Source organism: Fistularia commersonii, chromosome 3 (genome assembly GCF_037954325.1).
Source record: "Fistularia commersonii isolate RoL2024-O1a breed Wild chromosome 3, RoL_Fcom_v1.0, whole genome shotgun sequence".
Lineage (NCBI taxonomy): Eukaryota > Metazoa > Chordata > Actinopteri > Syngnathiformes > Fistulariidae > Fistularia > Fistularia commersonii.
This window is the reverse complement of record NC_141286.1, coordinates 2353546-2368234: the sequence shown is the minus strand read 5'-3', so window position 1 is coordinate 2368234 and position 14689 is coordinate 2353546. Positions and strand designations below refer to the sequence as shown.

The following is a 14689-nucleotide window of genomic DNA, read 5'->3' as shown; positions in this document are numbered from 1 at the left end:
CCTATTATATTCATAGTATTATTATTTTGTGTTTTGACTTCCATATTGTTATTTTGTGTTTTGACTATTACGCTGCTGTGACAAAGGAATTCCCCCTATGGGGATCGATAAAGTTTATATTATCTTATCTTAAAATATCCAAAAAAAAGTAGTTTGGCGTTCAGATAAAAAAGCAAAATAGGTCTGAACTAACTGATACTGTTAGTCAGAACCACCAAACCAAACATATCAGTAGAGTAGAATAAGTCATCAAATCAAGCGCTAATTTAATCTAAACATAATAATCCAGGTCAAAATGTCCTGATATATTATTTTTAAATGTTAGTAACACTTTTGCTTTCCCAAGGAGGCCTAAATTTTAGATAACAGTAGGACCTTGTATAAAGGGAACAGAGATAAAGCCTCCGAGTTTCGCGGGTCATTCATGCATTCAAATGTTTTTCATTGTCTATTTTTTATGCAGTCATGGTTTCAGCTTGACAAAAAAAAAAAAAAAAAAAGTAGTTTTTCTTGTGTTTTTTGTTTCCAAATGTGACCCGCTGTCCCGTCCCTGTAGGTAAAATGGTTGATATGGCGGAAGAAGTGACATGTTTCTCAGGGAGCAACAAGGGGAGCAACTCGGAGGTCCAGTCGCTGAGTTCCTTCCAGTCGGACTCCTGCGATGACAACGGTAAGAAACTCTCGATCAAAAGTCCGACTGTCGTTTATTCTGACTCTTATCCGTCACTATGTGGTTCTAAAATGTGTTTGTGAGAAAACTTTTAGTGCAATAAGAAAAAGGATACATGCAGTTGTTATAAACAGCCTCGTGCGGATGTGGGCGCGAAAGAAAAGGAAGTGAGGCGTCGGAGGAAATAAGCAAGAAATGGAGAGATGATGGGATGGAGAAAATAGGTTTTAGCTCTAAAAGTCCATCCTACGGAAGAAACACCCCCCAAAAATGTTATTTCTTTAGTCAAAGTTAAAGGTTGCATCATAAAGCCTGATCAAGATGCAGTTCTTTCCACGACACCCTGGATTCTATAACTAAAAACAGGACAGTTTGAACTAAAGCTGCAAAACATGACTCGTCATCCCTATTTTAAAAAATATAAAATCTAGCCGACTAGCTGAGTGCACTCTTTGAAATGTAACATTCACAAAAATATGAAGGCTGATTGAAATTCCTTATTCCTTATTCCGTATTCTATTCAAATCTAAAAAGTAAAACATTCAAATTAAAACAAAAAGTATGGTTACTGATTAAATGAAATTGTTTTCTTGGCAATTTTTTAGCTACTCCTACATTACAAACACACTTCAGAGTAATAACGATGCAATTAAAACAATAAAACAATAAAAAAAATAAAAAAGGTTTTTCCAAAATAAGGAAAAACTGCCTCGTTTTTAAAAATGGATAAAAACTAGAGAAGGACGGGATTGAATTAATACAACAATTTTAAGGTATTTACTGGCGTTCCCATTGAACATCGTTGCAACTGTTTGCCGTTTGTATAATAACACATTCTTCATTATTCACAAATATTACTCTCAAAACTGTATAAATGTTACGTTGAAGAGGCCGAGGGTATTTGTCGAGCGTTCATACTGGAGCTGTGTTTATGTGTCCATTGCCTTGGCCTGTTTTTTTTTGTTTTTTTTTAATCAAACATCCATTAGAATTTACATTTTAGATTAATCATCATTTAGGAACATCTTTGCACTCATTTTGCTTGAGCCACATAAACGTGTCTTTTGCTTGCACAAGTTTTTCTTTTATATCACCAGAACAGAAAATGTTGTGCAACACAATACATTTGGGTTTTTCATTTTATTTTTATTTTTTTTTTTATTTCATTACGTGGCTCCATACTTTGCGTTTGTGGAGTTATTTATTTATTTTTTTATTTTTTTTTTTTTCGCTTTTTGTCTTCTAAAATAACTTCCACGTGCGTGAATGTCACTGTGTATAAATGGCTCCCATACATTAATCCTCGAAAGTGGTCGGGTCAAAGGTCGACAGAAGGCGTCACCCGTGCAGAGAAGAACGGTGTGGTACGAAGGGAGACCCCGGATCATCCCCATGGCAAACATTTTCCACGATGAATGATTGTATTTCAAAACTTATCTCCTCCTTTTTCCTTCCACAAGCCTCCATAGTGACTGTCATTCGACTGGTCAATGACGCAGTCGACACAATCGAAAGCGAAGGTACCATGTCTCATCCCCTTTGTGTCTCTGCTGTCACCCTTTCCTTATCTCTTGTGTTTGCAGTATCTCCTTTTAAAAGTTTAATACACTCATTGTGTGCTGGATATATTCAAACAAGAGTCTGACTGTATGTTCAGACTTTTTTTTTTTTTTTTTTTTTTTAATTATGTCAGATATTCTGAATCCGTAACACGTCAAATCTGAATGATTTTCTAAGTTTCCTTCTATTTTTACCGCAGATTGCAAGTTGATAGAGATTCAATATGAAAGGATAATTATAGATATAACCGCCTTGTCCATCACTTGAACGCACAGTAAGAGAAGCACTCATAAATCAGTTATCACACTGGGAAAAACAACAAACAAAAAAGCAAAAGTCAATGAGGTCCTTAAATAGAAAAACAGATCATATTGATCTTAAAAAATTCTAAGGAAAACCTGTTTATGTTTCATTTATTCAAACCATTAGTTCACACATTGCATTTAAAAGGAAGGATTTGGCCAGTTTAAATTAGCATAATCTGGATTTGTATGTTTTAATGACAAAACATGTTAGCAATCCTACTTTTGGTTTGTAAAAAAAGAGATTCTTCCTCCAGTGATTTATTTTCTTACAATCTCACGCCGCAAACAAAGAAACAAACAAACCCTCGGGATTAAGTTGTCTCAAATCAGAAGTATTTAGGTGATTTGCCCCGATAAATCACAGAAAATGGCATCTGCCATCATGACAGCTCCCTGTGACCTTGTTGGTGAGATGGCGAGACTCTCCCTCAGGACACACAAAAGTTTATATCTTTTTCTGTTTTTATTTTGTTTTTTTTTTTGTTTTTTTCCAACCACTCATGACTCATCCCACTAAACATTTCTATCCAAATCACACATTTTAAAAAACTGTCTCGATTCCTGCTTAAAATTGATACTGATAAAAGCGTCGAAGAACTATGTCGAAACCATATTGTTATATTACCGGTTTTACTTTGTGAGGATGGTGGCTGGAAAATTGGTACTCTTGTTGATTTTTACACAATAATTATCTCCCAGTCACTTCTTGAAATAGATATTATAATAAGAGTCACATCCACTCATGTTATAATGATGAGACACTGATCTAGCTACGCTTATTAGGGTAAATATTCACATCATCTTTTATGCCGGCTTTGTCTCACGCTTGGGTTGCAGTTCATGCAAGCTGTAACAGGGATTAATGATTGTCATATCTGCTAAAATTGATGCACCTCCGGATCGTCATGTTCGTGATTCCTCCCTGCTATGTTTCTATTTTGATGAGATGACGTTAATCGTATTTTGCACACAGAGGTTGACTTAATGAATTGATAAGAGTGGATACATTGCATTTGCATATGTATGATTGTTTACCTTTGCCAACCAAAGATACGCTTCAATAATGTTGGACTAAAAATTCAGATGATGCTCGAGGGTTTTACAAGAGTCTCTTTAGAGGGCGTTTTACAAGTCAAAAGTATTACTTTATTTAAGAGTTCAAGAGATGGACAATGTGCTAAAATATTATTATTATTATTATTATTATTGTTCTAATTAATATTATAATAATTAATGTTTTTGTGCTTGTTATTATTGCTATTGTTGTCATTATTATTATTATTATTATTATTATTATTGTTGTTATTATCATAACTAATACTCATACTACTGCTTCTAAATATTTTTAACAATTAAAATATCATGATCTGCCCATTATAAGACGGTTGACATTATGTTTTGGATTAAAAAGTTTGTAAAAAACGATGAGGGAACCCACGGTTGAATTGTCCTTGTTATTGGCCTTATCCAACATCCCCCTGTTCTTTAGGGCTGCAATGTCATTGTCAAGAACAATGAATGCACTCACAGTCAAATGCTTAAAATCCTTGTTGTTCTTCTGTCTGACAGTGTCAGTCATGGACCAAAGTCAAACCTACAATAGAGGTGACTACACAAACCCCCCCCTTCATCCCCAAGTTAATCTCTCTGTTGTTTTTGCAAGGAGTAGACAAACCGTAACTTCTAAAAGCCAAGAATATGATGTTTGGAAAGGACTTTCCAGATGTGTTCATTTGAGCACTTTACCCACCGCGTTTTGATCCATTTAGAGACATGAATTTTATTCACGCAGTGTTTTTTTTTCTTTTTTTTTTGCTCTGGTCCAGTTAGTCGGCTAATTCGTGACAGTTGTTGCTTTTCGCCTTGGGTTCGTCCGTGTTAACACGGCGCTATTTATTTGCTCGATACGCCGCACAAAGGACCTGATACCAGCTGACATTGAGTGAAGTGCGAGGAGCAACCTAGTCTGGGACCGACCTCGGTCTCTACTATTGAAAATTTACTCCTCAATAAGTTATTTTCACGCTGTCGGAGAAAACCTCCATCAAAAATCCATGCAGGCACGAGGAGAAAATACCGTGATGATATTGAAGTGGTTCCAGTGTTGGAAGAGATTATTTTTTTTGTAGCTCTATATTTATAATATCAATTGCCAATCACCATAGGAATGGCAGCACTTCCTTCAAGCTTGTCAGAGTAGCAAAATTATTTTGTTCATTTAATCTTACTATATAAAGGAAATATAAAAAAACAAAAATTGTTTTATAACATTTCTTTGGATGACAATTTGTGATTTTTTTTATTTATTTTTTGATAAATGAACTGAAAATCACGCTTCATATGTCTTCATAAGTTAAAAATATAAAACATTATTACAATGCATGTACAAAAGAAAAAAAAAAAAAATCCCCAGGATTTGAATGGAAGTGATTTGCTAAATTCTGTCTTCACCCGAGCGCAAATCGCCACGTTCGCAAACGAACCCAAGTCCTCTTTGAAGCAACTGTCACCTCAGAATCCAGTGAAGACAAACTCGCCAATATTTCCAACGACACAATTTGGTTCAGTTGCGACGGAGCATTTTCCCGTCGGACCGACAGCGGAGGAAAATTTCTAATTAGTACAAGTGCAACCAACAGCAATCACACCATTATTTGTTCTGACACATCACATTGGACATTAATAAATAACGATAAATAATCCAAAAAATATGAACGGATACATTGATGGGACCAAAAAATTGGAGCTCCTTTTCTTTTTGCAGCCAGTTGTTTTACAGAAAACAAAAACACCCACGACAATATTTCATTTCCAGCATCTTTCGATTAAAAATGAACCTTAATAACTTTGTATACTCCTTGTATCTGTCTCTCTGTGCATATCCAGTTTTACTCTCCTTCTTCCATCATTAAGCTCTGGTTGTGTGTGTGTGTGTGTGAATGTGTGTGTGTGTGTGTGTGTGTGTGCGATGTGCTACCCGACCCCCAGCCCCCCAAAGCTTGTTGGCTTAGCAGCCCAGGACAATCACTCATCCTTCTACAAACTCCCCACTCTTGCCTGCCACCTCTCAGTTCACTGCATCCCATCATGCCACTTTGTATGGATCCTTATCTCCGGCCCAGTGATGGTATCGTACAAACTGTCGTGTGATCAAGTTCACTGCCTCACTCTCCTTTTTTTTTTTTTTTTTTTTCTTTTTTGTTTGTATTCTGATGTCGATGCATGAACGTTTTGTTTGTTTGTTTTTTTGTTTTTTGACACCGCCTTCCTTTATCCTCACTCACGATTTGCTCACGGAATATTTAATGATTTTAATCTGCAGGGGTTTTGGTAGATTTTCCCTTTGGTCCGGTGAGTTCTCGCTCCTCGAGGTCGTTCGGTTGATTATCTGTATCACTGTTAGATTCATATACCGTAGCAAGTACAGCTAAAAAAATACAGCATAATGAGGATATAACTTATAATTATGTCAAACGGCCGGGGTTTTAGTTTGAGCTGGTAAGAATTCTCAAAATATTCCCTCCTCTGGTAGTATTTTTCCATATTCGAGCTTTGCATAATCATGCATAGTCTTGTGACGGCAGATCTTAGAAGGCTGCCGGGGTAAAAATATAATGTTAATTTTGGTAATATTTGATTGTTTTCAGAATGACTGAAGCCAACCGATAATGCACACCAAGCCGTTCATTTAACTCGTTTTAGAATTAAATTAAATGAAAATAAATCTCACATAAATAAAACAAGAAACTTTTTTTAACGCCCAGATTTCTTTCTATATAGTCACCGACACAGATGTTACGACAAACTTATTATTGGGTGATATGTTTCACACGGTTAACTGGCAACCAAACAAATGTTAAAATCTTTATAACAACTCATCATTATCAAATACGGCATCGTGTTTAATCACGTATGTTGATCCGTGATCCAAGATTACTTCTCTCTGCATAAACCAAACAAAAAAGCAAAACAATAAATGCACATAATGCGATTGTCTCGGTAGAACAGATAGACATAATAACATGCGTCACAGCCGGTAACCTACGCGCTCTTTATTTTCTAATAACCTTGTTATATTGGCCAATAGGAGGATCTACCAAGTCGTTCTAACATCCAGAATCAAATATTTCTGTGTTCCTATGAGTCTCCAACATGGCCTGCGTGCTGTAATATCCCAGCTGAAGCTCAGCATGCTGCGATCCTGACCCTCAGAGGTTCCTGTTGTGCATGTCACACACACACATAACAACTTCATATGGTTTCTGTGCAGGCGCTTCCTCATATGCTTGACCTTCAAACCCTCCTGTGCGTTGTTCTTGTAACTGTGTGTGGCGAGTGTGCCTGGTGCATACAGAAGGCATGCCTGCTACACAGCTCCGTAATGTGGACTGGAATTTGTGGATCTGATCTTAAGCTAACGACACGTCTTTTTCTGGACCTTTTCTCGAAAATTTTCCCCGAACGCGTTTTTTCTCACTAATCGATTCCCTCTTCACCGACCAGCGTATCACTGGGACACGTCGGACTGGATGCCGAACACCCGACTGTCGGACATCGAAGAGGTGCCGGGTTACGAGGCGGGTCCCGGAGGCGACGCGGCGGGTTCTGCGCCGCGCCTCGGCGGAAGCGCGCGCGAACTAGAATCGGACTACTATCTGGGAGGCTACGACATCGACAGCGACTACCCCCCTCCGCACGAAGAGGAATTCATGAGCCAAGACCAACTTCCACCTCCGTTGCCCACGGGAGAGGACTACCCGGAACCCTACGCGCCGCTGCCGGCCAACCTTCCGGTGTCGAAGGAGAGCACGTTGAGTTCCGGCAGCGCCGCGCACCAGCATTCGCGGCCGCATTTCCACCCGAGTCAGTACCTGCCTCCCCACCAGCTGCCGTTCGCTGAGGCCGCGCACGGGGATTTCGGTACTTCGCCGAGCGGGGCGACCCCTAGAAACGGGAACGCCGACGACTCCGTGTCCTTAAACATACGACTGTCCGTCGGCGCGTCGTCGGCCTCGGACGTGTCCGCCCCGTGCGGCCTGGATGACTCTGAACACGGCAGCGATTTTGATAGCATGGATGAGCTTCGTCGCGGGATCACCATTACCACCGATTCACAGCAGCAGACTGAGGTTTGATGGATGACCGATTGACCGGAGGGAGCGTTACGAAATGGAAATTTTTGTCACAAACGAATGCTTTTTTTCAGCATTCGCGGCACTGATACAACCGTATACTATAAATACGATCTTAAAATCACAGACGCTATGAAATATTACGACAACAATGGGAGAGTCAGTGGTGGTCGGTGTCGTCCTGGCTGTGCTGTACAGTAAGAAGTGTCCTTTCTGTTCCTATCGGGAGTCATTCGTAATGTGAAACAAATTGGATCGAGAACGTGAATATGAAGGACTAATCCAACAGAGATTGACATTTCGAGACGTCGTGGAAAAAAATTACAAAAATAATAGAGGGACAATCATGTAAGTGAAAGGGTTGTTTGGTTCCCCGCTCCTTTCCAGTCGCCCATCGGGCCACTTCTTTCTAAAAACACACAGACCCCTTTTGTGTTTTCCTTCATTTTTTTTCCTCCTCGGATTTGTACAATTTGTAGTGCTCTGATCTTGTACAGACTTTGTAAAATAAAAAAAATGAAAAAAATACTGGTGATCAGGTATGAAAAAAAAAAAAAATGGTCTCGCCCCCCCCCAACCGCCACCAAAATATATTCGATTTAATATGGAAAGTGCTTGCACCATCCCCACTGAAAGGAAGTTCTTTCAAGCCATGACACGTTTGTTTTTTTTATTTTATTTTATTTTTTTTTTTATATATTTTACTTTTTTGGTTGTTTTTTTTTGTTTTTTTCGTTTATTTTTTTTATTTTTTTTTTAATTTTTTTCTGAAAGTAAGAGCTGTTATACTTGCAAATATTTATTTAGGACCTGCTACCTTGTGGTCACTCTTCATTGTTTGATGAGGCACAGTGTTTGATACCATTTAAATCCAATATTGTTGTCATGAAAACAGTCCTCACGGTTCACTGCGTACCAAATTCAAGTTTTTGTCAGCAAGAAAAAAAACACCTTCCAATGAATCTCATAATACATTTAAGTTACAAATACACGCAGTGAATAAAGTCCCTCCCCTACACCTCCACCAAGGCTTATAGAGAAATACACACCTTATTTTGTTTAGGGTTTACCTCTGAATGCTGTCTCTAAAAAAAACACTAAACACTAAAAAATATCCCTAAAATCTGGAGTTACCATGTGTGACTAATTCCTCTGTTGAATCCGTGTCTGTTTGTTAGCACAAAAACCACCCCTTCCTCGAATTGAGGTTTTTTTGCACACTTTTTGCACCCTGACAAATCAGGATTTAAATTGTTCAGACCCCCGGCACGTTCCGATTTTGATTTGATTTATTTTTATTTTATTTTTTTTTATGTTGTGGCCACCAGAGAGAGAGAGAGAGAGAGAGAGACCCAGGTGGCAGAGGTAATGAGCTGCTCGGCGACACCTTGCTTTTAAGGTGGAGATCAGAGTGTTGCTATGAGTTCAGGTAGCAAACAGTGTATTGACGTGTATATGTGTGTTTTTCAACTGGTCGCCAGGTAGCTGGTGATTGAGCCACTAATTTGAAGCAGCTCAGGGCATCCAGATGTTGCAAGTATGACTTTATTACACCCTTTTTACTTCTAAGGCCCAAAGTCTTTATGCGCACTTCATTTTCTCCCTTTACATTTTATTCACCGCGGGCTTATTTTCCCCGAAATGACAAAGCCCGCATCTGGATGGAAACCCATCGGGAACAATCAAATCTAAAATGCTTTTGTTATGAAGCCATAAATCATAAAGAAAAAAGGGCACAAAGTTATTAAATGATGAAACAATATATGCAACATTTTTCATTTCCACAATTAGTAAGATGTATATGACCGCCTAATGAAGCTGCGAAATGTCGAAAGCAGTACATTTGGTGAAATATCATTTATCCAGTCCTAAATAAAGATATTCCATCCTGCATAAACCGTTGCTTCTTGCCATCGAGGTAGAAATCGCTCTTTTATTGCAAAATTAAACCCAGTCTAGTTCGGCCAGCCTAAGTTCGGATATTCTTATTTACTCATTCATTCGATTAACTTATTTATTCCTTTATTTGCCATTCATTTTGACCTCTCAGAGTGAGGGTTCAGGTCATAATATACAGTATATAGCTCTTCTTTTTTTGTTTTTTAAGATCAAATTCTCCTTTCAAACCCGCCGGCGGGTTTTTCTGTGCAAAGCGAATCCATATAACCCCCACCGCCAAACGACGTCTTTCCTCGCCATCGTATAAGATTGTGATTATCTGTTATAGTTATGACATTATTCTGAGGTTGTTTTTTTTTTTTTCATCGGATAAGATAGACATATTATCGCCAACGTGCTCACCATCTAATTCGCTCCATGGAATTGTTTTATTTTGGAATACAGATGATGTGATCTGGTCCCCATTGGACGGTACGGCGGAAAACTGAATTAACACACTCACTGCAAACATGTCTGTAAAAAAAAACTATCAACAAGCGCCGGCTGCATTGCAACTAATACTGCTAAAACCTCCCCAGGACATACATATTTTAGCAGTATTGCATTCAAGTGTCCGCCATTTTAAATTCATCTGCAGACAGATTATCAGAGTTCATAAATGTTTAATTTTGCATCCAGCCGTAAGAAGAGACAGCAACATCCGACTGCATCAGATCGTCACTGTATAAACTATAATCTGCCCCATCAACTCGGGCGAGCGGCTCTTTTTTTTTTTTTTCTTTGTAAAAGATGTATGTTTGTCTTTAAATCTCTGTACAGTGTACATAGCTAGGTTGTTAAAATGCTGATTTTGTAGATATGGAATTGCAATTCTCAACTGCCTTGTAGATTTTTAGTTGGACTGTTTGATGTGAATGTCAATAAGCAAAGGTTGAGCATCAGTTTTTAATATCATTCCTTCAGAAGTATTTTAGCTTTGTTTTCTTTTTTTTTTTTTTTACATTCAATATTTTAGACAACACATGACATCCCTTCAAATCATTTTTTTTATTTTCTTAAAACATTTTTATGAAGGACAACATTTTTTTTGTGTGTTTCTATCAGCTGGAATGTTTTCTACCTTTTTTTTTTTTCTCTCTTTTTTGCTGGTATTCAAAGATATGTGGCAGTATCAAATTATGTCTCCTCTTTGCAGAAATTAAGTGTACAAAGTGAGTGCTTTTTTAATTTTCTTTTTTAATTCAGTGCTGAAAATAAAAAGGTCCTTGCCCAACATTACACCTGTCCTCAATTCAAAGATGATTTTACTCGTTCGAAACTTCATATGGCTTTAACTTTTGCATTTGTGCTTCTGGTATACAGTGCAACTTAAAAGTAGGTATCCTTTTTCACCTTCACCGACAAAACAGATTCACGATACGATCTAAGTTTGACAAATTGTGTTGAACTGTGATACCGATCTACTGTTTCTACAGTATATCCTGCAGGTAAACGTACAATGATTAGGAATTCTAGAACGCTGTCCTTCTCACATCATTGATGATTGTTTACAGTTGCTTTAAAACCATAGCGTCATGGCAAACACTGTGAATATTTTAATTAAAATCCATCGTAAAAATAATAGTCTGTGTCTAACTGTCTGAGTACATCGTGGGGGAAACCCCTGGTCCACATAAGGTTATGTTCTAGGAGTACTTTTATTTACGAGATATATAAACTGTCTTAGAGAGGATATTCCAAACTAGCTTCTCATTATATGCTGATGATGGTGAAATAATACGATGATATTTCAGTCGATTCTGTGCTATAATGGAGCTCAAGAGCAAATTTTCATTCATTTCAAGAAAGTTATTTCGGGTTGTGTTTGACAATTTGTTCATCGGAATTGTTATTTTTCTTTTTAAATGATGTCCACTTGCTGCTCCAGTTTAATATGTCATGCATGAAAAGTGTATTACCACCTATATTCTTTAGCTAAATGCTGAATTCTGCTCTTAAAGTCATCATAATCAGAGTCTCATTTACTTTCCGGCATTCTTTCTCAATTCAAAACTGTGAAATTCATAAATACATCTCATTTTAAAATCTTTTGTTTCCAGATTTTAAAGAGCACTTTCATATTTTTTGTGCATAATGTAGAGAGTAATTGGCAGGTTCATATCTCAATTAATATGAATGGGTTTGTTAGCTTCTATGCTACACACTTCAACTTTCTCCTCTCCACATTTTCCCAGTTCACCCAGCATACTTACTTTAGTACCTCTTACTGCCTCCTCTTGCCCATATATTTCTTCAACAACCATCTACCTTCTTTCTACAACTGATGCCTTGTCCCACGTTGATTTCCTGCACTCGCCCGTTAGCCTCCATGCCCGTGCTGCACCTGGCCAGTGATACCCCTATGTCAAGGAGCTTCCTGCACTTGCTGCACTGCCTCTTTTGGGATCCACTCCTTCCCCTTCCTAACATGGATCCCAGCAACTAGATCCTTTGGCTTCGTCTACCCTTGAGCTCCTCTGTCAAGCTAGACGTTGGCATCTCCAAGATACCTTTCCGTACAAGTTTGTGCTACTTAGGCAGCATGGGACTCCATCCATCCATCTTCTGGTGGGGTCGCGAGGGGTGCTGGAGCCCATGCCGCCTGTCAGCGGACCAGTCAACCATTCACTCGCTTGTTGAGGGAAATTTTCCCCAAAATTTTCCCAATTAACCCGCTGTACTGTTGGATGAAACCGGAGAAAACCACGGGGGAACACGCAAACTCCACAGAGAAAGTTCCCCTTGTCGGAATTGAACCAGGGTCTTTCAGGGCACCACCCTGACTCCAAGCCATTTCCTAATAAATTACCAAATCATCCATCATCCTTTCTAGCTTTTCTACCTTGAAAAGGAAACCTCGTACGCTGTCAACAGACACCCAGGAACAACCCAAGCTGCAAACACCCACAACTTTAGCCGTCCTGAGAGCCCTAACCGATGTATGCTTTATATGCCAGGACTCATTTCCTGCCTCCTCAAGCACCTCAAATTGTCCCTTATCACTGAGACTGGAGTCAAACCATCCATCCAGACTCTTCACTGGTTTCACTGGTAGGCACCAACTCACCATTTTTAACAGACTTCTTATCTGCCACCTAACCATCAATGATTGAAATACTCCTGCCAGACTTAACTTTCACCCGAGCCCACTGCACTGACTTATCCAACAACCTGCCAGTACATGGTGGTGCAGTTGGCGTTTCAGTCAACATGCCATCCATGTAGGGCCTAATTGGAGGGAGGCGCAACCCTCTCTGCAGCTTTTATCCATCTGCAACCCATTTTGAAGCCCTAATAATTACCTCTATTGCCATAGTAGGAGCTACTGGAGAAATTGTATACTTTAAAACGTCAGCGAGGGCACTCCATTGGGTCCCGGGGCTGAAGAGGCCCTCGCTCGCTTGACTATTTCCCGAACCTCTTTCCACACTTGTGGGCTTTTGTCACACTTACTATCGATTACACCAGGGGTGGGCAAACTTTTTGGCCCTGGGGCCGCATTGACTTAAAATTTGACAGACAAAAATTTGACAAAAAAAAAAAAAAACGCATTTGTTAAAAGTACATATCAGACTCGTCCGACATTTGTCTCAACATTGTCTGACATTTGCTTTGTTAATAAAACCAGTGTGGTTTTTAAGGCTTTAAGGCTCTGACGTTCATGCACAAACCGGTTTTTCCCTTGTAGCTTCACGTCCAGCTCATTCATATGTTGGTATTTCCACAGTAAAGGCTAAATCACAAAGCCAATCTGTGTCATTCAGCTCAGGAAAATTCTCAAGTAGCTCCAAAAATGAAATAATCTCCTTTCATTGATCCAATCATTCACATCAAGTTTGAATTCTGTACCAATCTTCGGCGGGCCGGATTAAAAAGACCAACGGGCCGGATGTGGCCCGCGGGCCGTAGTTTGCCCACCGCTAACCGCTCCATCACTGCCGCCAACTTATTATCAGTACTGAAGTTAGCTAAAAATATTTTGCAACTGTCTCATCACACCAAAAGCGGGTCATTCCTGGGGTACCATCAGAATTGCATCTATCAGAATTTAAACACATGAATAAATAAGTAAAGAAATAACCAAAAGAACAAAAAATAGCACTGGGAAAGGAACAATGGGAGCACAGTTGTGATTGCCAGATGATTCCCTTTGAACAATGAGTAACAATGAGTAACTAACGATGCGGATAACAAATAATTAACCAACATGCAGTTTTGTAGCATCTACGATCATTTTCTAACTCCAGCCTTTAGCGCAAGATCACACAATAACAAATGTTGCCGCTGACAACTTATTGGAAGTCATAGTTGAGCAATTCATGAGCCAGTTCTCGGCTCGATGTTAGCATAGCAGATCACGGCATCATGTGACTTAGCGCATCAGTAGCTGCAGCTGAGAGCTACCTGCCATCAGAATCAGAATCGGAGAAACTTTAATTACCCCCGAGGGGCAATTAAAGGTTGCACGGGGTAGCAGCATCAATAAAAAATAAAAAAAATAAATAAATAAAAAAACAGAAAAAAAAAAGAAAAATAATATATAATAAGAATAGAATAATATATATATATAAATAATATATACACATATACATAGCATAATATAATACATATATATGTCTATATAAATAAATTCCTATACATAATTGTGCAGAATTGTGGTTTCGCTCACTCTGCATTTATGTAATAAATATATCATGAGTGGCATTAATGACACTCAGCGGGGGGGAGGCTGGCGTGGCGATGACGGGTTTGCAGGGTTGATGGGAAGTTGGAAGGTTGTCCTTCTCCTCTGGGCACCGAAAAGCCGGGTGTAAAATACCGGACCGATCCGCTCTGCAAGGATCTTTTTGGCCGGTTTTAATATTTGACCGACAGTGAAGCGGGAGAGACGTCCGAGGCGTCGGGCGATAATTTCGAAGCGGACCGAGGCGTCGCGCTCCGGGCGATTCCTGTCGTGTTGGGAAAGCGTCCTGCGATCAGGGAATTACCGATACCGTGCGTGTAATGAAATCCCCCGAGCTGAGGGCGATGGACGAATGATACATATTGATCGCTTCCTTGCGTAGTATCGCAGTCATTAATAA

The 14689-nt window shown here is 39.1% G+C and overlaps 1 protein-coding gene across 1 annotated transcript in view; it reads left to right on the top strand.

Moving 5' to 3' along the window:
* Positions 1 to 14139, top strand: part of fat3a (FAT atypical cadherin 3a) — a 206365-nt gene extending 192226 nt beyond the window's left edge. The window contains exons 29-32 of the mRNA XM_086141306.1: positions 557 to 670; positions 2131 to 2190; positions 4105 to 4140; positions 7039 to 14139. Coding sequence (XP_085997432.1) covers positions 557 to 670; positions 2131 to 2190; positions 4105 to 4140; positions 7039 to 7670 — 842 coding nt within the window. The 3' untranslated portion in view covers positions 7671 to 14139. The remainder of the gene's footprint in view (positions 1 to 556; positions 671 to 2130; positions 2191 to 4104; positions 4141 to 7038) is intronic.
* The last annotated feature ends 550 nt before the right edge of the window (positions 14140 to 14689 follow it).